Below are 21676 nucleotides of genomic sequence, written 5' to 3'. Positions count from 1 at the left end.
CAGGCAGGGCTTGGGAGTCAAAATGCTCCAGGAACCACTCCCAGGAGGCAGTTTGCATGCAGCAGCCCCATTTTTTGTAGCGTAGAGGAGGAGGTGGCATGTTTAATTTCTGGCTGTTTGTTCTGCACACAGACAATAGCGAAGTTAGTTTAAAAAAAAACTTTGATGCCCAAAATCTGTTGGCTGAACTGGACACCTCTGAGGTGCAGTAAGTAAATCTGACTAAGGTGGGTAAAGCAGGCAATCAGAATCTGGCCCTTGATTTCAGGCCAATACCAGTTTAACATTAAATCTCTGTGTTTTAATTCACTGCAGTTTATTATAGTTATTATAATCTCTGTGTTTTGACTCACTGCAGTATTATAGTTTTCTTGTTATAGTTGATAGCTTAATACATGATATTTTTGTGTACTGCATCAGGAGTTGTCTTCTCACCTGAAAACATGGCTCAGTTTACAATTATATAATACCATAAAAAACCAGAAGTCACAAACATGATAAAATGATAGAAAATTATGATAAAAAACTTTGAGAAATATATGCCATAAAGTAATCAGAAACTTTATATTTCAAAAACACTCCGATAAACTATTCTTCCCTCAAGCACTAATTTTATTCTAAACTAAGTAACGTTCACAGCAGATTTAAAAAGTGCTAGAGCAGATCCTGTACTCAAGAAAGGCACATGTTCACTTACAGTTAATTACTCATCAACATCACCTTCCTGCCCAGTCCTAATTTTCTTTATCTTCTTTGAAACTGCCAGAATGTTAAAACAAATAGTCACTTTTCTAGAGCCAAGGGCGCGCTTGTAGAACGGCCCAGCTATGTGCGCTGTTGAAAATGGTCAGTGAAAGTGTGAATAGCAAGGTGACAAAGTTTGCCTTCATTGTTCAAGACAGTCAAACCAAAAGCTGACTGCAAAGAATCTTGTGATACTGAGTGACTGTGCAAGAAAATGGGATGGACAAATTAATTGTGGGTGACTGCAAAGTAAAGGACTAGGAATAATCTTAATTAGATCTACATAGTCAGGGGCTCTAAATTAGCTTCTACCTCTAAGGAAAATGATCTGAGAATAACGGCATTTCACTTGCACTGAAAAAGACAAAAAGCACATAAAGCACGTAAATGCTCCATGTTCATACCCAGTTCCCATATATTTTTGCCATATTTCCCGTACCAACATTGCTCTCCATCATGTCCTGCAGTGGTGGAACACAGGATCACTTTCTAGTTGATTTTCTTGCTGGTTCCTTCAGGAGGAGAGTCAATGGACTTCTTGGTGGTTATCACAGTTTGGGAGCTCTCTTCTTTAACATCTAGTTACTATTTCAAGAACACTGCGTGTATGTCAACAACCCCAGGGATTGCAAAACAAATTCATATTTGCCTAACCAACATCAGGCTGGTTCGCTGTGGATGTATAGCAGAAAAGGAGAGGCAGAGAGAGATGACTTTATCTCAACTTCTCTCAAGTTAAGTACTCTGTGCAATACTTAACTGGGCAAGTCACTTGGCTTCATAACACTCCACTGGCTCTGGCAGGATTTCTTCACAGATCCTCCTGGTAATTCAATTTCGGGTCTTCCTGGTGGTATGATACCCCCACCACGTATTGGTACTCCTGTCATGGAATGGCCAGGAAACACATGGGAAATATCTCTCATTAATGCTACTCCGTTAACTTTACGTGCAACATCCTCATTCTCCAAGATCAGTACCTTCCAGCGTTACAGAAAATGCACAGGGATCTCAGGACTGCCTCCTACTGACTGGCTCTCAAACAGGACGCAGCTCATCTAAGGTATCTTTGATTTTCATTGCTAGCAGCAATGCCCAGCAGAGATGACTACTACAACTACAGCCATCTGCATCCAGTGTGCCAAGACACAGGATAGGAGAGAGGCTTTGGCTTCGCAATGCACAAGGACATGAAGGCATTACCCTCGCTGTAATGGGCTAGTTGGTGGGTGGCAGTCATATGAGCACCCCACTCAGTGCCCAAGAAGAAGACAGAGTGGGTTTAACCCACAGAGGCTGTGGCACATGGAGATAAACAGCATGACCAGTCATAACGGCAGAGGTGAGCAGTGTTACTGCCAAGCTCATCCACCGCCTGGTTCTGAAGGTTTTATCTGGTCACACATAAGCAGCAGCAGCTCAAAGTCAGCATAAGGAAATCCAGGGCCTGAGCCATCCATCTCCCTCTCAAAACTGGATCAGAGCCTAAAAATGTGCAAGTGACCCTTGAAACGAATAGCCACCCAAGACTTCTTTCTTTGTGTGAATGAACACGCTCCAAATGCTGTGAGGGCAGGTGCTCTCACAAAATGAAATCTGTCAGAGTCCCAAAGTATGGCCTAATTCGTGGATTTTCACAGTCTAGGGACATGAGATCTGTGTAGAATTTGTGTATATTCTCTTCCACATATCATTAAGGATGGAGGAAGAGGTGATTGTTTAAAACACTGGTCCCCATTTCATTTCATTATAATGATTCACGTAATAGTGCTCGCATTATGTCATTTTTTTTGTTACTTGCTAGCAGAATGGCAGGGAGCCTTTTCATGAACTGAATCATATGTCTAGGTCATAGACAGATTTTGTTTTTTTTTTTTCTGGGAATTCTAAAAACAATATAAATTCAAGACATTGATAAAATAACCTTCAAACTGAAGAAACCTTAAACTGAAGAAAGCTCTCCAGAAAGAACTATAGTACTGGACCATGAAATGAATGCCATAGTGAAGGCCTCTCTTTCTGTGGGCCCTTTTTTACTTCTTTCACAATTTGCTAGATCTGAGCACCTCTCTTAAGAGAGCACAAATCTTGTTATGGTATCCTGCCACTGAAGCAAACTGGCCACTACGTAACTAAACAGTGGAGGAAGCTGACATTAGGCAACCCAAGAACAGGAAAGGGAGCTCAGGATAAGGATCACTAATTGGAGCATGGGAAAAATATGAAAGCCAACCCGAATGCAGATATACAGTGAATGATATTTTCTCGTGTCTGGTTCTTACTGCTCTCTGACCATATCCATGTTTGCTCTTACTGCAAGATTTGGTATCTCAATCAATCAGTGCCGTTATTAAATAAACAAACCACTTTGAAAGTATTGTGTACTTCTGCTTTTCCTGCTATCCCAGCTGCCTTCCTATACAAGATGGAAATTATTTTGAGGGCTTTATGCTAGAATAGATATAATTGTATACTTCCATTCAAATTGCATCCTAAGTTGAAAGTCTTCTTTTTAATGTACGTTCCCCTGTCAGGAGACAGATGCCTCATCTGGCTAGTGTCTGTTAGATTTGGGAGACAGATACAATTGCAAAGACGTGAAATCTACCAGTGACAGATTGAGACATGAACATATTGGCCGCTCAGGGCTCCCACAGGAATTCAAGCAGTTGGAAAGAAGTCTTCAAAATCACTGCAGGATATTTTCCTAGTAGCCTCCCACACCTCCAACTTCACCAGTTTGCTATTTGCAGTACCTGTCTCTCTGCTTGTTGCTGCTGCCGCTCTGCTGCTCCGGGAACATCCTTTCTTGAACACGAGGCCATCTGCGGTCCTTTTCCTTAGTCACTCAGTGATGTGATTAATCATTCTTGGCCTTGTAGATTTTCAAAGGTAATGTGATCTAATTCTTCCTAGGCAGGAAACACGATAATAAAAATCATGTTTTAAAGTCAGTGCCAGAAAATGTCCATAATTCTGAACAAATCCATTTTATTCAGCCATGCTAATAAAGAGTTTCTGAACTGTCACCACCTTTCATTTTGTCTTTACAGTCATATTATCACCGAGATTTAATACAAAACTATACTGTGGCCAATTCAGTGCTTTACAAACGTATTAAAAAAGGCTATATGAGGTATGATGATAGTTTTCTATAGGATTAATGGCACTTTTAATGCTGATACTTGTAATTCTGCCTTTCTTTGATTTTCAGTCAGGAGGAAAGAACATTTTTTAATCATTTATCACAACATTGGCATTCAAGCTTTTTGCTGAAGATAGGGAGACACATTCTGTTCTCAGGCATGTTTATGCGAATATGATTTCACTACTGACGCTTTGATTTATGCTGGTGTTATGGAGAGCTGACACTGGCTTTGCCTCCCTGTCTAGGAGCATTTCTAGCAAGTGACCAGTTACCAGTTCCCTTTCAGGTTTTCAGGCAGGATACAATTTCCTTGATTCCTCTCCATAAGGAACAGCTGCTGCCATGACCGGTGCACAAGGTTTCAGAAAGTTCAGACTACAGCTCCAGTGCCTGTACACAGGGATTTTAGAGGAAATGCCTGTCCGTCAGTCCTTCCTGCCACAACACATTTTGGCTGAGCTATGCTGAAGAGACAGTTGTTACAATTCCAAGAATGGATAATAAAAAGGAGAGGCTAAAGCTTATCTTTCGAAAAAAAATTGAAGAAAGAAGACTTTTAAGGGAACTCACACATATTTTGTTTCAAATAATAACTACATTACAAATATTTTGTGAATGGGAGTACACCTCTGCTATATTTCATTGCTAATGTATTATCAACACACAACATCTTCAAAACTGGGAAAAAAAAAGCTTTTAATTTCACGAAAAGAAACTGCATATCACTGTTCTACTTTCAGTGACTGTGACCTCTTTCATAGATATAGCTATAAGTTAATAAATAAACAAAGTAATAATTGTGGCAGTTTTGCAGGACATTTCCTGCTCGATGGCAAGCCAGAACTGTTCACGTGCGTTCCTATGCTAACGTTGTCTTTTATGGAGATCACACGTGGAAAATGCAAACCTACAGCTCGTTTAAACTTAGTAATGTCAAATTTTTATAGTATGTCCAAAATGATGTGTTGTACCACTGTGGGACTATATGACAAAGCAGTAAATTACGTGATAAAATAGGAGGCTGTTAGGACATTATGATATGACATAATTTAAAAAAAATAAAAATATAAAAAATAATTTTATAGAATAAATAATACCCAACCATTTTGGTTTGATTGTGTTTTTCTTTAAATAGAACCATTGTTTTTTTTAAAAAAAAAACCAAAACTTCTTTAGGAAAGCTTATTTGAAACTGATACTATTCTGTGCAAGAACCTTACAAAGAACATTGTTTTCCCAACATTTTTCCAACTAATTCTGCGGATATTTAACACTTTATCAGCTGGCAGAATATCTCACTTGGTTAAATAGAAGCCTATGTTTTTAGAGAAGCAGATACTTATCACAGCCAATAATATATAACATTACACACATATAGACATATGTATGAATATAATGGGTATATAATTTTTATCATGTTTTTGTTTTGTTTTACTTCAGGGGTAATTAAGAAAGCATTATTGTCTCTGTTTTATAAATGGGAAACTGGAATAATGATCCCTTATTCATTAGACCAAAGATGATTTAATGGAGACGCCTGAGCAGTCCTTTGAGTGAGGAACTCGCCTCCAGGAAGGGCATCCTCAGTTTTGATCCCTGCTCAAAGGCAGGCTGATCACAAGGAGCAAGTCATGCTCCTTCTTGGGCCTTCCTGCCCAGGGAGCTCTGCGCCTCGGCAGTAGGCAAGGCACTTTCAGCTGAGGATATGAGGAATCCTGTACGTACCGCGCTCACAATCATACAGACAGAGAAAGGTTAAAGAAAACGAGCATTCAAGAGCCTTCTCCTGGGAGCCCTAAACTGCAACTAAACTGCGAACGCTTGAATATTGCAATGATAGCCGCTGCTGCTATCATGACATATGCTGCAAAAATACTTAAAAATATGTAAGATAGGCCATTGGGTGATATGCCACATTTGGACCTGGAAGGCTTGGACTGCCTTCCTGTTCTGCTACTATTTTATTGTGCCAGTTCTGGACAGTCATTTCATCTGCTTCAAATTCTTTACCTCTTGTTTCATAAAACGGCGGACTCTTTGGGATACCTTTCTTCCCACACCTTGTTGCTGCGTGAGCCACAAGGACAAGGCAAAAAGGAAGCCCGATCTCAACTGCGGCCTCCAGCTGGCCAGGGCTAACCATTGCACCACGCGCTCAGTCACTGATGGATTCGTGAGTTTGGCACAAATACATTGCGAGCTAAGTATTAAACAGAACTAGAAATCATTCTTCAGTCACCAGCGTATAACGCAACCACTGCAGCACCAGCAACGAAAGGTTTGATACCACTCAATAACGAACACTGATCGCTGGTTCACTACAATAATTTAATAAATTGCTTATGCGATTTCTTACACCCTGTACAACAATGCAAGGCTTTTTTTTTCTCCTTTGTGATTAGTACTGGTGATGTTCATTGTATGAAAATAAGGAAAAAGAGGTGTGTCTGCCGCAGGTGACATTCACGCTGAAACTATTTCTCAAGCTCAGGTAGGCAAGTTCAGTTTACTGTCAGCAGAGGGCAACATAGGCCTCGTTAGTGAATAAAACCAAAACCGGGTATTAAAAAATCACACCGACTTTTTACTGTAATTTAGAATAAACCCCAGCATACACCTGTGCATTTGCTGTAGAGCCGAAGTTCTAGAAGTATTAATCTATTGCAAAATCATTTTGAACACCTGTGTAAAACATAGATGAAAGAGGAAAGCACTGCAATAAAGGTAATGACAAACACCTTTGCTTTGACTAAAATACATCAACTTTTATGTGTTTACTGCATAATCTGATATGCCCAGCACACTTCATTGTATCCAAAAGTTGTTACCCTGTAAAGTAAGTTTTATAATATTTACTTTAACCCTGTGTATACCAATAGCTCCGTCTGTCATCCAAAAGATTAGCTGCAGTACAATGTTGAAAATGAGAAGTTTTAGAGTGTTTTTTCTGTTCTCCGTTAGCCGTAGGCATGATACTCATTCACCCGGCTTGGTGTGTCCCACTGTCCTTCCCGAGCTGTGTTTGCTCGAGAAGGAGCCTGTCACGCCTAAGGTTAAAGCTTAAAATCACATCAATATCATCTACTTTTTCATTCATCTCAGGGATGAGAGGGGAGCCAAAGAGCTTTTCCAGCCTTCCCAGGCAGAGCGCTCCCAGGGCCAGCGTGCAGCTCCCGCTCCAGCGGCACGGCGGGGCTCCCAGCGCCACGCGGCCGGGCACCGGGGGCAGGCCGCGCCCCGCACCGGGGGAAGGCCGCGCCCCGCGCAGGGGCCCAGGGCAGCGTCCCGGCGCCCCCTGCACCCCACGGCCGGCTCAGATGCCGGAACGGAGCAGCGCCCCGAACGCGGCGGCAGCCTCGGCGGAAGCTGCGCCTTCACACCTCAGGCTGCTTAGGGACGCGAGTTATTTCCCCGGCTGTTGCTTTCTCCCGGGTGCTCCTCAGCCCCGGTGCAGCTCCCGCCCGCCGCAGGAGCGAGCGGGGCTGCCCGCGCTCTGCGGCGAGTGCCCCCCTCAGGCTTGCCGCTCGCAGCAGGGCGCTCCGCCGCCGGGGCTCGCAGGGAGCCGCGGGCCGAGGCCAGCGCGCAGGCGCTCGCCTCCGCAGCCCGGCCCGCCCCCGCGCAGAGATGGCGGCGGCGCGGCCCGGTGCAGAGCGGGAAGAGTGCGGGAGGCGCCATGTTGAGGCCCGCTGCGGAGGTAACGGCGCCGGCCCCGGAGTACAAGGGGGACGGAGGGGTGGTAGTAGCGCTGTGTGTTTCGCCAGGGGCAGCGGGAGTGAGGCGCTCAGGTCCCGCCGCCTCGGAGATGGCGAGCGGAGGCTTTCCCGTACCCTGGCGCCGGGGGTGAGCGGTGCGGGGCTTCCCCGCAGCGCCATGAAACGGCACCCCGCGGCCGGCGGGATCCTCCCCGCGGCCCCGGCCCCCGGGAGACGCACACCACCCCGCTTCTCCCCAGGCCCGGTTTGCCCGTTAGCACGCTGCTAGCCCCGGCTCTGGCCTCGGGGGCCAAGGGGGAAGGGGTGCAGCTCGCTGAGGTGGGGGACGTTGGTCGGTAGGTCCGTGCTTGCTTCTCCGTTACTGCGTGAAGTGGCCCACCCGTTTTACGGGGGTGACTGCAGGCAGGTCGCCACCCCGTGTCTCGGGCGGGTGTCGGAGCCGCAGGTTACAGTGGTGTTGGTCAGCTGCTGGTGGTGTCGGGCCAGCCCCAAACTCCTTCCCGGCAAGCTGTCCTCTCTGGCTGGCTTCCACGTCAGGCAAACGTCAGCTGCTTTCAAACAAATACGTACAGCTGGGCTGCTTGTAATTACCCTACTGATTTATATAATTTATATCATAAGCGGCTGTAATTCCTGCTCACAGAAGAGGCTGACCTTGAAAATTGCAGGATGGATATCTGTGATGTTAGTATTACGGGAATTTTTTGGCTATTATATTGGTCTCCATGCAGCATTGACGTCTTGAGATAAGTCAAATGCTGGCATAAATATAGAAAGGAATTAGAGTTCACACTTTCCAATGTAGTATTGTTTTTAATAATTAAATATATAAAAGTCCGTTTCATTTCAAGTGTATTTCACATCTTATTTCAACCAGTGCGTCAGATGTCTTCGTCAAGACTCTCAAATGTTTAGACACTGTGTACTTTCATATTTAAGTATTCATGTTTTAGCAGAAGGAATTTTAGCAGACACTAATAGTATCTTACAAATAGCCTTTGATTATATCATACGCTTTCTTTGTAGTGGAGTCAGGAACCTATGTGCTCTTCTGCATACAAAGGATTTATTTTTAAAGGGAAAAAGTTTTATCATTTTTCAATGGAAAACCTGTAAAAGAATGGTAAAGCAATATCTAATGTAAGTACGTCCCTGACAGTGGGATGATAAATAGAAAGAGTATTGCACCGAGGCTTAACTAGAAAATAAACATTACAGCAATAAAAAGTCTGTGTTCATCTGACAAATGATCAAAAACTCACAAAAGTTCATAAAACATGTTTTTGTTACTTACATGTTCCATTTTTATATTAATTTGTCAGCACAATTTGCCATAAAAAGACATTGCAGACTGAACATTTACTTGTGCTTGTAGTGTGCTAGAATTTAAGTCTTTGCTAGCTCTGTATGAATAAGAATAATCTTTAAAGCTGTTTTGTCAAGGAAATGGATTCAGGAGAAAGAATTGCTTGTTCCTCTCCAAAACGACTCATATTTTGTTTCTGAAGTATTAAGCAAACAAATGTACTTTGAATAGATAAGTCTTAAGTACATTTTTATTTGTTGATTTAGGCTCCTATTTGCAAGCCAGTCTGTTCTGTTGGACTTCTGTGCCAATGCAGAAGCTTACTGAAAGGAGGATATGAGATCCACCTTAGGAAAGCTTTGTTTAGATTGAGGCTGTCCAGGTTTCAAATCCGTACATCTGCAAGAGGATATAAACAGTATTTATGGAGACTGAAAAATAAGTGGATGTGCAAGAATGGTAGATGAGATCTGTCACTTAAAAGCCCATTTTAAACCTGCAGCTCACAACAAGTCCTTCACTTCAGTAGGTTTAAAAAAAACCCACCCAATTAATTCTGCCTAGGTAAATGAACAAGAAATTGAAGAGGAAGTGGAGGAAAGTTCTAAAACCAAGCAGGAACATTAGAGGTAACATCATTATCATCATTATAGGTGAACAGGGAAAGTATTGTCAGTCTTTCACAGTTACAATAGAATGCTCAAAACTCTGATTTCTTCAAGTACTGGTCCTTGGAGCCATGTTGTACATGGTAGCGTAACCTTTCTCTTTCAAAAAAGTAAACTCCTAAATCATTTTGTTTGCAGAGGAAAGATGGGAACACTAGAGGCTTGCAGCCTTAAAAGAAATGCAGAACAGCTCCCAGTTTTTTACTTCTAAAAGCATTATAGTGTATAAGCCAATCTCAATGTATTGGGGATGTTGAATTATGATTTCACAGTGTTTGGGGCACAGCATTATGAATGCTTCTTGTGCACAGACCTTGAGTAGAGGGAGCAGTCTAGATGTCTGATACAATCCCAGTGGTGCAGAGAGAGTGCACGCGTTTCATGAACTGGAACTTTTAGCATTACCTATGTAAGGCAATACAGTTAAGGTATGTTGAAGAAACCAGCTTCCCCTTGGAAGATGTCACAGCCTTGCTGAAATTATTTGACTGGTTTGCTGTCCTAAGTGATTGGAATTATGAATATGATAATTTGCATCCATCCACATGAACAGTTTAGGAGACTACACTGTGTTGAATTAAAGTAGTTAATTAATACACGATGACACTAAGCTGCTTAAATCATATTGGTATCACCTGGTATGTTTCTTGAGTGAGGAGGAATGTTTATAGCATCCTCTTGCTGTGGGAAAATAGTGAAATATTCTTCATATTGTCTTTCAAATTTAACAATAATAATTTCTTTTCATTTTAAAATCTGTTACTGTTGGAAAAACATGAATGTTAGGAAATGAAGCAATTGTTTCACAAAGTGCAAATAAAATAATTTCACACAGTGAAGTTTTGATTGGGTACTAAGGTAGGTGATGTTATAAGAATGGTATGAGCGTTTTCTACTTGTCCCAGGTTAAACTTTGCTCTTCATGACAGAGGCATGTTGGGAAGATGTCAAATGTACTTCTAGCAAGCTTGGGTTTTTTGTGCAGATGATAAGCTGTACTCTTTAGTTTGCAAGAGACTCTGTTAATTTATTATCACAAAAATTATTGTATGATTTGTGAAAAATTGTGTACAGCCCCCCAAAAAGCCTGAACGCCTTGATAAGCTTCACTCTAGCAGGTCAGCTTTATTAGTGCAAAATACATATGTCACAGTCTGTGTCCCTGCCATAGCTAGGTAGCATTAATTCATGTCTGAGTCATCTGCTTAAATTTCATTCAACACTCTTCTTTTCCTATGTGTATTTGTCACTTGTGTCCAGAACAGTAGTTCATATTTTGAAAATGTACCCCGTGTGTCAAAAGCCTAACTTTTGACCTGCTGGAAGCTCCAGCTAGTACCTCATACTGGCAAGTAGTGGAAAGGGGCTGAGAGCAAAGGTATTCCTCTGCCAGCTTTGATAAGGCTTTGTCATAAAAATTTGAAAAAACAGAGAGCCCCATGGAAAATGTGTGTGTCCTTGTGCCCAAACTTGAAAGCATGATTTTGAAAAGTTAGTTAATACTGAAAAATCATCTGGTTGTAGATTAGAAAAACCATGTAAGTGTTTCATTATGTGAAATGGTGCAGATTTTAAAGCAAATAGAAGCACACGTTATATATACATAATTTCAAATGAAACTGTTGATGACAAATCTCTCTGGACTATATATACATTTTATTATTGCCCCGTTGAATCATAATGTATTAGAATGTATTGTGAATCTGTATAGCTATCCTGTTGTGGAAGAGGTTAGCTAATACCTCCACTTGATACTTGCAATTGTAACTTGTTAAAACTAAATTTTGTCTTTTTTTTAACTCCTTAGAAGTATTTTATTAAAAAGGTCAATCATATCAATAGAAGTAAAGATTTCCAATCGGTAGAATAACACATTACTTGTAAGATTTTCAGAGTTTAAGGTGCTTGTCTAACTTGGATAACCAGACAGTTCAGTAAAAAAATTCACATGGGTAAGGCAGACAAGATACAGGAAAAGCTAAAATATCTTCCAGTGAAAATCAGTTTAATTCTAAGCTAAATTATTAAAAGAAACCATTAGCAAGGTAACATCTCTGCTGGGATGTGTGTGTCCACTGTCACATCAGGTGGAGCTCTTAGAACTCAAAACAGCTATAGCTGTTCAATTGGTAAAGAATTTTCTCAGCTACTTTTTGCCATGAGACAAGTCAGAGGTGTTATTCGTCTGGTGTAGCTGTAATATTTTGAGTCTTTTCCTGAGCTCCAGCTCATATACTGAGGTCAAACAAAGCCAGTGGCTAAGCAGTCTGATAAGGGCAACAGCTTTTCCTGTCTCATTGAATCCATGCATGTTTGTTTGATCTTATTAGAAAGATGTGCTGACAACTCTACTTTGGGGTTGATCCCTGAGGCTTGATAACTGCATTATTGTCATGGTTTAACCCCAGCCAGCAACTAAGCACCACACAGCCACTCGCTCAGTCTCCCCTGGCGGGATGGGGGAGAGAATCAGGAGAGTAAAAGTGAGAAAACTTGGGGGTTGAGATAAAGACAATTTAATAGGTAAAGCAAAAGCCATGCACACAAGCGAAGCAAAACAAGGAATTCATTCACTACTTCCCATCAGCAGGCAGGTGTTCAGCCATCTTCAGGAAAGCAGGGCTCCATCACGCGTAACAGTTACTTGGGAAGACAAACGCCATCACACCGAACGTCCCCCCCTTCCTCCTTCTTCCCCCAGCTTTATGTGCTGAGCATGACGTCCTATGGTGTGGGACATCCCTTTGGTCAGTTGGGGTCAGCTGTCCCAGCTGTGTCCCCTCCCAGCTTCTTGTGCACCCCCAGCCTGCTCGCTGGTGGGGTGAGGAGCAGAAAAGGCCTCGACTCTGTGTAAGCACTGCTCAGCAGTAACTAAAACATCCCTGTGTTACCAACACTGTTTTCAGCACAAATCCAAAACATAGCCCATACTAGCTACTATGAAGAAAATTAGCTCTATCCCAGCCAAAACCAGCAAAATTTTGCAGTCTGTTGATTTTTTAAAAAATTTTTTTAAAGGAAATAAGAATTCTGTTTTAATTAAAAATGGGGGTTCTAGGAGAAGCAACTCCACATCAGGATTAAAAATTTGCCTTGTAAAAGAGGCTACTGTGTGCATCCTCACATGAATGTGATGCCCTCTCTCCCCTGCAAACTCCCTCTCTTGGGAAGAAAGCTGTAGGAGAATGGTTCCAGTGAGAGAAACACAGGGTAGAGACAATACAGCTCCAGATTAGTTAAGAGTGCTGTAGTTCAAGCAGTCACTGATGTTACAGATGCAGAACAAAGCTATGGTGCTATCAGACTACTTTCCATTATGCACATACTCTTTCACAGATGGCGTCCTGGAAAATTTCTTGAAACAGTATTCTATGTAGTATTCTTAATTTTCCTCCTCTTGTTCACTGTGGCTCTATTCCGTTGTGTGCAGAAGAATAAAAGATGCATTTTGCCTCTGGCACTGCAGTGACAGCATTCTGCAAGTGAAATAGAGGTTTTGGGGGAATGGTTTTGCAGTAATCCTGAACTCATGTACTCTGCTGCTTCTGGACCTTTGGCCGAGAGGTGACTCCCTTGGTCAGTGAGGTGTCAGTGGTCATGCACGTCTGGCAATAGTACTGTTGTATTGTCTCAGTTATTATTGTATAAACTTAGATTTATTCATGTGGCTATTCTTCGAAGATGAATTTCTGTATAGTTCAGAAATTTTTAGGGGTGGGAGGCAGTCCTGCTGAGAGGCAGGAAGAGCTCTGATTTTTGCCAAGATGAAATAAAAGGCCCTGAAAAATGATTTCTTGGTGACGTCTTTGATAGCCGCTCTCCCACTGTAGATAGGATGAGGGAATGTTTTTGGGTCTGGAGGCTGGCTGTGAGAATTCTCTGATTTCCTCTTAGGCTCTGAGTTTAAAATAGCATTTGATCATTTTCATTGTTCATATGCAATTTAGGTTGCCAAAAGCAAGAAATCTGGTGTTTCTAGGACTGTGCTATGCACCATCTCTGCTATAGCATTAACTGCATTTTGGGCAGAAAATTTATTACACCGCTAGGAGTACTTGGCTGTGGTCTGGATTTTCTTCTGATTACATGAAATTCCTTGGAGAAAAAAATCATCTGCATCCAAGGTTGGGATGAGGGAGAAGAGGACTGGTGTTCAGCCTTCTCTACCCTTCCAAGACATTCATCCATACTTACTTGGATGCATTCTGAGTTCTTCTTGGCTTATCAGTGGGAGTTAGCTGTGCTAAGGCAAAATAGACTATGGCTTTGAACCGGATGAGGCATATAGCAGAGACAAGGCATCTACCCCAAGTGGTTTTGGAGGGGGCAGTGTTTTTCCTAGGGGCTGGCTTTGTAGTTAGCAGCCAGTGTCTCAGGCTGGGTTTGTTTGTTTGTTTGTTTGTTTGTTTGTTTCCTCCTGTTTAGCCATTTTACTGTTTAAAAAAGTTCTGATTCAACTTGGTATTATTACAGGATGACCATATTTTAAACCTGAGGTAGCCTGATCTTTTTTCCTTAGGAGCGAACTGATTTACAAGATTTTTATTTATCACCATCATTTATTCTTGTACACACAAGCGACTCATTATACCATGCAGTCCATGTGAGAGCTTCTGATGATTTGGCAAGAAAGTACCTCATCAGCACAGCATGACAGAGTCTTATTGTAGATATGAGTCAATCCCTACCTTGTAACCTTCAATAGACACTTGGAATTCAAACAGATGTTCTCATGCATTGCTAAAGATAAGCAGGATGGAAATGCCTTGTGTAGTTGTAGGAGGGATGAGGATGTTTATTTTATACTGCACAAAACTGTGATACTATCATTTGTACTTTTGTTCTTGCATCTCAACAATAACAAAAATGCATGATTCATTTCATAAGAAAAAAAATCCTTTTTCTTGGATTTCTTACCTCTTGGAACTGGGAAGACAGCAGAACAATGCTGACTGAGTACAATTCAGTTAATTTTACAAATATTTGTTCAGCAGTGTTTGCCAAATAGCATTAAATCAGGTAGAAAAGTGGTCAAATTCCAAATTTAAAAAATGTTGAATGAAAGGTCAATCTACAGGACAATGACTGAATAAGGGATGCACCCTTTCCCTGCTGTCTGTATCTCAGTACCTTTGAACTTACAGGGTTTGGTTGCCAAATTTAGGCAAATAGGCACCCTAAAAATGTGAAGTCTCCTAAAGGTCATAGGGAAAATGTTTTATCTTTTTTCTTAAGAGGCTGGAGTTTCTCATGCACATTTCACAAGACTCCATGGGTTTGCTATGTTACAGCTCCCTCACGTGGTAAAATAATTTCCCATTTGGAATTGCAGCTTGGTTTCTGTGAAACACTTGCTTTCTCTTCAGAAAGTTTTGAGGCTTCCCCCAACTTCCTCTTTGTTCTTTTTTTTTTTCTTTTTTTTTTTTCCCTCCTCAAATGTTGAACATTATGACCAGCTGCTTAGGACTGTGGGGTTATTGGAGAAGTACAGCTGTGGGTTAAAGGGTTATGATCATGGTTTTCATTCTTTAGCTGACCTATTGAACCAGCTTGGGCAGGTTATTTCACCCTATAAGCCTCACCTTTGTCGTGTGAGAATCAGTGATTTTGCTTATCTGACATAGCAGAAAACTCAAAAATCCCTTATCAGTGGGCAGTCAGAGATCTGGCAGCTGTCAAGTATCACAGACTTCCACTATTATTTCTACAACGTAACAAAGTAAACAAAATGACCTCCTGTACCTGGAGGTTTTGCCATCATTCCACAAACAGCAAAACCCTGATTTGCAGCAGAAACATCAGAGTTCAAGGAATAGGAGTCTGAGCACGAAAGAGCTCAGGCTTGCTGTACTTAGGTTCCCGGTGAACTTTGGCTAGAAAATACCCTCCAGTATTACCACTGCATCAGTAATTTCTTGTTTCTCCCTATAAGAACATGAAAAACATGTTTTCTACAGTTGTCTGAGGAAATCATGTTGTACCTTGATTAGAGAAGCAGAAGAGGTCTTTGGCATCCAGACTTAATATGAAATGCTATGCAAGATTCCCAGTATTAAAGAAGAGCTCTGCCTCATCCTTTGAAGGAAGCCAGCAGTAGTAAAAGGAACCATTTTGTAACCTTATGTGTTCCTTGTAAGTTCAGGAATCTCTGTTTAATTTCTGATCCTGTAAAATAATGGTCTCTGTCAGCCTTGGTGATAAATCCAGTCCTTGCTTGACTTACAGGGCAACAAACACGGAAACAACTTTTTCTTTTTTCACAACACTGCATTTGAATTTGGAAGCTGAGATGAAATTTATGATTGAGTAGTTAGCGTAGTACTTCAGATGTATGCATTACTTTTCATCTTGAAGGATCTTAAAATCCTTTGTAAACCAGGTACACACAACAAAGCCAGTGGCATTCCAAGAATGCTTTCCCCCCCCCACCCCGCAGAAACCTCTCTATTGTCACTGATAAAGATGTTTATTAGCTTTAGTAGTTTCTCTGCTGGCTGTTTCTTGTGCTTCTGCCAGTTACCAGTGAATATCCCACTCCACTGAAGTAGATAATTATGGATTTGGTTCTGTTCTTCTCATGTATTTTTGGTGACTTATTTTTTCTGTTACTTTTACCTAGCTTTGCTTAATAAGTTTGAAGGGAGTCACTCAGTCTTACCTCTTTGCTACATGTTGTACATGTTGAGGAAAGCATTCCCTTAGAAGTGATTGTTTTGACTTACATGTGAGTAGTCTGTTAGGTGGTTGAATTTCCAAATTTATTTTAAAATCATTGTTCATATTTTGATGTCCATATTCTGTTTTCAGTTTGCTTATTTAACTCCTGCCATAACATCTATGTACTTGAATTTAATGTTGCATAAAGTTGAAAAAGTCAATGCATGACTAAGAAGACCTTAAAATTTCTAATAATTTAATTTATTGCCTTAGCGCACGTGTGGAAAAAGTCCTAAGGTAGAACATATATGCTGCATTGAATCCAATCTAAACCAGCCTTTTATATATCTGGTAGAGGGTTAAAAAAAAAACAAACCAGGTTATCTTAGATCTACCTATTAGAAAAAAAGCATCTTAGTGTGGGGTGATGAGTTAGCATATGTCAGCTCCGTCTCAGTAGCTGTAGGTGTCCGGTAAGTGTAAGGTAGTTCAATGAGTGTGTGGTAGAATGGCTTCGTTCTTGCTGCAGATGCCAACGCGTGGGCTCCAGCTCCCCTCAGAGGCTTTGTGTTAGTCACCCCAGCTGCCAATGCCCTCTCATAGCTGTGGAGCCGAAGGAGTCTTTTTCAGCCATAAAATTTTCTTGTGTGAGATTGGCCACAAAAATGGGCATGTCTTCACCTTGCCACTCTGGTGGGCTGTCTGGGGTCAGGTGGATAACCATGAGCAAGGACCACTACCATAAAGCAGATGATATCCGTGGAATTTATGCACCATTCCTTATGTATGGATCCTCACCCTGCAGTATTAGAGAGGAAAATTTCTATGAAGCATAGTCCTCAATGAAAGATCAAAATACCTCACCTTTGTTGCAGGGTAAAAGTGTATGCATGGACAAACTATCAGCAGAGCACTTTGTGTGTAGTAATTTCTTTGCATGTCCATAGTCCTGTATACTAAATATTGAGAATTCATGAAGTCATCTTTCATTTGAATAAGTATATTTTATGGTATGTGTAGCATAATACAATACATACATAGATAGGTACAAGAACTGAAGAAAATTACATTTGAAGTGGAGTACATTGGAAGGAGCAGAACTGATTCTAAGGCATAGGGCAATCATACTGGTTGAGCATATAACTGTCACCAGCTCTGCCCTAGATGGCATGAAAAACTGTAAATGCCAGCAGATCATAATTTTTTAATGTTAGCTACTTAGTGTTTGGGAGACAGGGAACTGTCCTGCTGTAGTGATGGCTGCCCTACATAAGAAAACACCTCTTTCAACCTGAAAGTTCAACATGAAGTTCAACAAGGCCAAGTGCAAGGTCCTGCACCTGGGTTGGGGCAATCCCAAGCACAACTACAGGCTGGGCGAAGAATGGATGGAGAGCAGCCCTGAGGGGAAGGACTTGGGGGTGTTGGTTGATGAGGCTCAACATGACCCAGCAATGTGCACTTGCAGCCCAGAAAGCCAACCGTATCCTGGGCCGCATCAAAAGAAGCGTGACCAGCAGGTCGAGGGAGGTGATTCTGCCCCTCTACTCTGCTCTGGTGAGACCCCACCTGGAGTACTGCGTAACCACTCTGGGGTTCCCAGCACAAGAAAGACATGGACCTGTTGGACTGGGTCCAGAGGAGGGCCATGAAGATGATCAGGGGGCTGGAGCACCTCCTCTGTGCAGACGGGCTGACAGAGTTGGGGTTGTTCAGCCTGGAGAAGAGAAGGCTGTGGGGAGACCTTATAGCAGCCTTCCAGTACCTGAAAAGGGCTTACAAGAAAGCTGGAGAGGGACTTTTTAGTAGGGCACATAGTGATAGGACAAGGGGTAATGGCTTTAAACTGAAAGAGGGTGGATTTAGATTAGATATAAGGATGAAGTTCTTCACTGTGAGGATGGTGAGGCCCTGGAACAGGTTGCCCAGAAAAGTTGTGGAAGGAAGTGTTGAAGGCCAGGCTGGATGGGGCTTTGAGCAACCTGGTCTAGTGGAAGGTGTCCCTGCCCATGGCAGGGGGTTGGAACTAGGTGATCTTTAATGTCCCTTCCAACCCAAACCATTCATCCTATGATTCTATGATTCTTTCCACTCTCCCAGCCTTTGCATGTTCTGCAACAGAAGAGATGAGTGAGGATGCAATTATATGTGCTTTTCAGTATGACAGTACATACAGTTCAACTTAAGTATTAGAAACATGCACCCTGTTTCTTTGATTCTGAAACTTCTTGAGTAGTAAATCAGCTTCTGTAATAGCCATTATTGAGGTTTCGCAGGACTTCAAAATGTCAGACAAGAATGAGCTGTTTAAATACAGGTTAAGTGAATGCAGAGATCAGGCTGGTCTGTGGTTCAGGATTATAGAAACAGATGAAGGTTTATGCTCTCTGTCCTTTTCTTTTGTGGAGCTCTGAGGCCGTGCCTAAAGTGTGAACTTATTTCTGTCATGCAGAAAACAAGTTAGCTGGGCTGATGGTCATCAAAAGCAATAGAGTATGCAAATTACCCAGCTGTATCGCTTCTCCCTCCTCTCCCCCCATTCTCAGGAGATTTCATCATGGAGACAGCGATGGTGCAAGAAATCTGCTTATGAGTTTCTTCAAACATGACATGTAGCTAGCCTTGTATCAGTCTCCCTCAGTCAGATGACTTTCTAGAGTAGAATCAGGATGTATGCAACTTCAGACAAAACACTGGTTTTGTGCACTAATTTAGAAGACTAACTCCTAAGAAAGAGGAACACTTAACACTCACAACACACCATTCAATTCTGCATTCTACATTTAATTCTCCTTTTCAGCAGACAGGAGAATAATGTTAGTAGTATTAACTCTTTTTCTTTGTAAATTTGCACGTAGCAATGTACTGAGCATTTTTTGGTCAAAGGGCTTGATAAAAAGAAATCAAAAGGAAATCTTACTCAAGCCATGGGACTGCATTCTGAAGCCCCCTTTTTCTTTTCATTTAACACATGAGAATATATGGGAGCATGCTTTAGTAATGCTACGGCTGTAAGAAAATAGGTACTTTTTAGGATGTAGAGGGATGTGTCTTTAACTTTTAAGAATTTCCAAAAATAGCAATTAGGAGTTTGTAGATGTCACTGTTTTGAAACTGTTTTGCAGGTGTCACTATTTTTGAGCTGCCCTGCCTTCATACTATGTATGTAGTATCATACTATACCGAACTGTAGTATGATGCCAGAGCTAGCAAGGGAAAGGGCAGTGTTAGGGACCTCAGCTGAGAGTTTACTAGTCCGACTTGCCTCTCTGTTAGCAGCTATAAAGAAAACTTTTGGAAGAGAGATAACGTGATCTCTTGCATAGCAAGTGAAAGGTTGAGGGTCCTGTAGGAACCAGAATGGCATTTTAGGCTTAAGATCCACTGAGTTATGTCAGGCTCACTTACTTAAACTTGTTGCAGAGTAGCCCCAAACCTTCGCTTTGCAGTTCCCAATCAAATATGTTCAGCTACTTACTGTTTAGTAATTGAAGAAATCCCTAAGATCAAGTTATGGTGGCATATAAAAGTTCCTCAAAAGGCCTGAAAACTCTGACCTCTCCACCAGGTGCTTGAAAAAGTCATTCAGGTCAGTGGGTTTTGGTCAGATACCATGCCCACATTAGCTGGTTAATTTTATTCTTTTGAAGGAATAAAGGCTTGAAGAAGAAGTCTGAAATGAAAAAAACAATTCACAGGTATCTCATCTGTCTGCTGTAAAAGTTAATATTAACTAAAACAATGTGAGTGTGCAAGTTTGCTTAAACTTTCTAACTTTGTATGTTTTATGGGTCATTCTTAATGCATATATCTAATTTCTGTCTGTGTCAATGATTCTCCATTATACAGGCTACAACATCTACCTGACAGTGGCAAAACCAAACAAATTTTTGAAAAGCATAGGTGCACTACACATTGCTCCCTACTCCAAATTAGTCTTCTAATGCCAAAACATATAGATTTGATTTTAACTAAAGGGTTTGTTATGAGAAACCAAGTGGAAACCTGCAGATTTTATTAAAAACAAAACCACAGCTAGCCAAACATCTCAGCATTAATTATAAGGATTTGTGAAAAAATCTTGGTAAGTTAGGGTATAGTTGCAGGAATGACTGAGTTAAAAAAAAAAAACAAACCCAAACCCCAAAACCAACAACAACAAAAAACCCCAAACAAACAAAAAACAAACCCAAAAAACCAACCAAACACACAACCCCAAAAACCAGCAACCAAAAAAGCACCTTAGAATGTAGAGTTTTTGGACCCACTTTGATTTTTCTGTTATTCTGTATCATTGCAACTTGTACTGAGTTCATTTGTAGTCAGATGCTTGGAAACTGTGAAAAATGGAAAAAGAAATTTACAGGTTCCCAAAAGTTGAGACATAAGTTAGTTTTTCTGAGAAGGATTATTTTGCATATGCATTCTTGAAAGGTGACAGCAATGATCTCCCTGGGTTTGGAGTCTTGCGGTAAACTTCGATGTCATTGTAACTTTCAGATTAAATGACTGCAGTGTTTACTTACAAATCTGTCTTTGGAGATAATCAGGGAGCTATTACAGAATGTATTCAACAGTGTGAGATCATTATGTTATTCAAATACCTGTTAAAGCAGAAGGTCACAGACATGTTTTTTAATAGACTTTAAATTTCTGTGGTAGAAAAACAAACTGATTTTCTGAAAACAGCATTCTTACGAGATTCAATTTGTTGCCACCAATACTGTAAAAACCCTACTAATATTTTTATTGTTTCTCTGCATGCGTGAGGAGGGGGAAATACGTTGCCTATAAAACCTCCTTTTTATTTTTTGGAAAGCGTGTCATTTGATGACAATGTCTAGATTTTAAACATCAGTGGGTGATCACCTGGTGCTTTTGCTGAAAAATGCTGAATTTCAGAACTCATTGCTTCTTGGTAGTCCAGTGGTACTGGAGTCTACTAATGCTCAAACACTGCAAAGTCTACCTGTAATTTCATACAGCAGAGTGGCTGTGTAGTTACCTACCTTCTTGTAGGAGTTGAGAATCTCCCTGTGAACTTCTGTTGTGACGTGCATGCGTAGAAAAACCAAGTACGACAAACACTTTTATTATGCTAGTAGTGTCTTTTTTAGTGTGGTTTTTGGCAAGAGACTGTGCTTTTCCTTAAAAATTAGTGTCATACTCTACTTTTTAAATTGTTAACCCTACCCCAGCAGAAGTCCCTGTGGGCTCTCCTTTCTGCCAGTATTTTCCTTGCATGAGTTAGACTAGCATGCCCACTTGCATTTTTCCAGGACCCAGGCTCCTCTGCATTTTGCATTTGCTCCACTAACTCTGCTGTACAGCATTTCAAGAAAAACTTGGCAAAACCAGTGATGTATACAAATAAAATAGTGTAAAATAACAGAAAATAAAAAGAAAACCTTGTGAGAATATGCAGAAAATTAATGTAATA

At 41.2% G+C, this 21676-nt stretch overlaps 1 protein-coding gene across 3 annotated transcripts in view; it reads left to right on the top strand.

Moving 5' to 3' along the window:
- The first annotated feature begins 7459 nt into the window (after positions 1-7459).
- TCEANC (transcription elongation factor A N-terminal and central domain containing) overlaps positions 7460-21676 on the top strand; it is a 31630-nt gene continuing 17413 nt past the window's right edge. Inside the window, exons 1-2 of one of the 3 annotated variants that reach the window (XM_087757533.1) lie at positions 7514-7586; positions 9476-9540. In XM_087757533.1, the coding sequence (XP_087613659.1) occupies positions 9480-9540 (61 nt within the window). In that variant the 5' untranslated portion in view covers positions 7514-7586; positions 9476-9479. Of the gene's footprint in view, positions 7587-9475; positions 9541-19886; positions 19935-21676 lie in introns of all 3 variants that reach the window. The other 2 variants (XM_087757535.1, XM_009476282.2) reach the window with 2 other exon arrangements.

Source organism: Nipponia nippon, unplaced genomic scaffold (assembly GCF_047370975.1).
Source record: "Nipponia nippon isolate SJK-2023a ecotype South Korea unplaced genomic scaffold, ASM4737097v1 scaffold_2, whole genome shotgun sequence".
Classification (NCBI taxonomy): domain Eukaryota; kingdom Metazoa; phylum Chordata; class Aves; order Pelecaniformes; family Threskiornithidae; genus Nipponia; species Nipponia nippon.
This window is presented reverse-complemented; position numbering and strand designations above follow the sequence as displayed.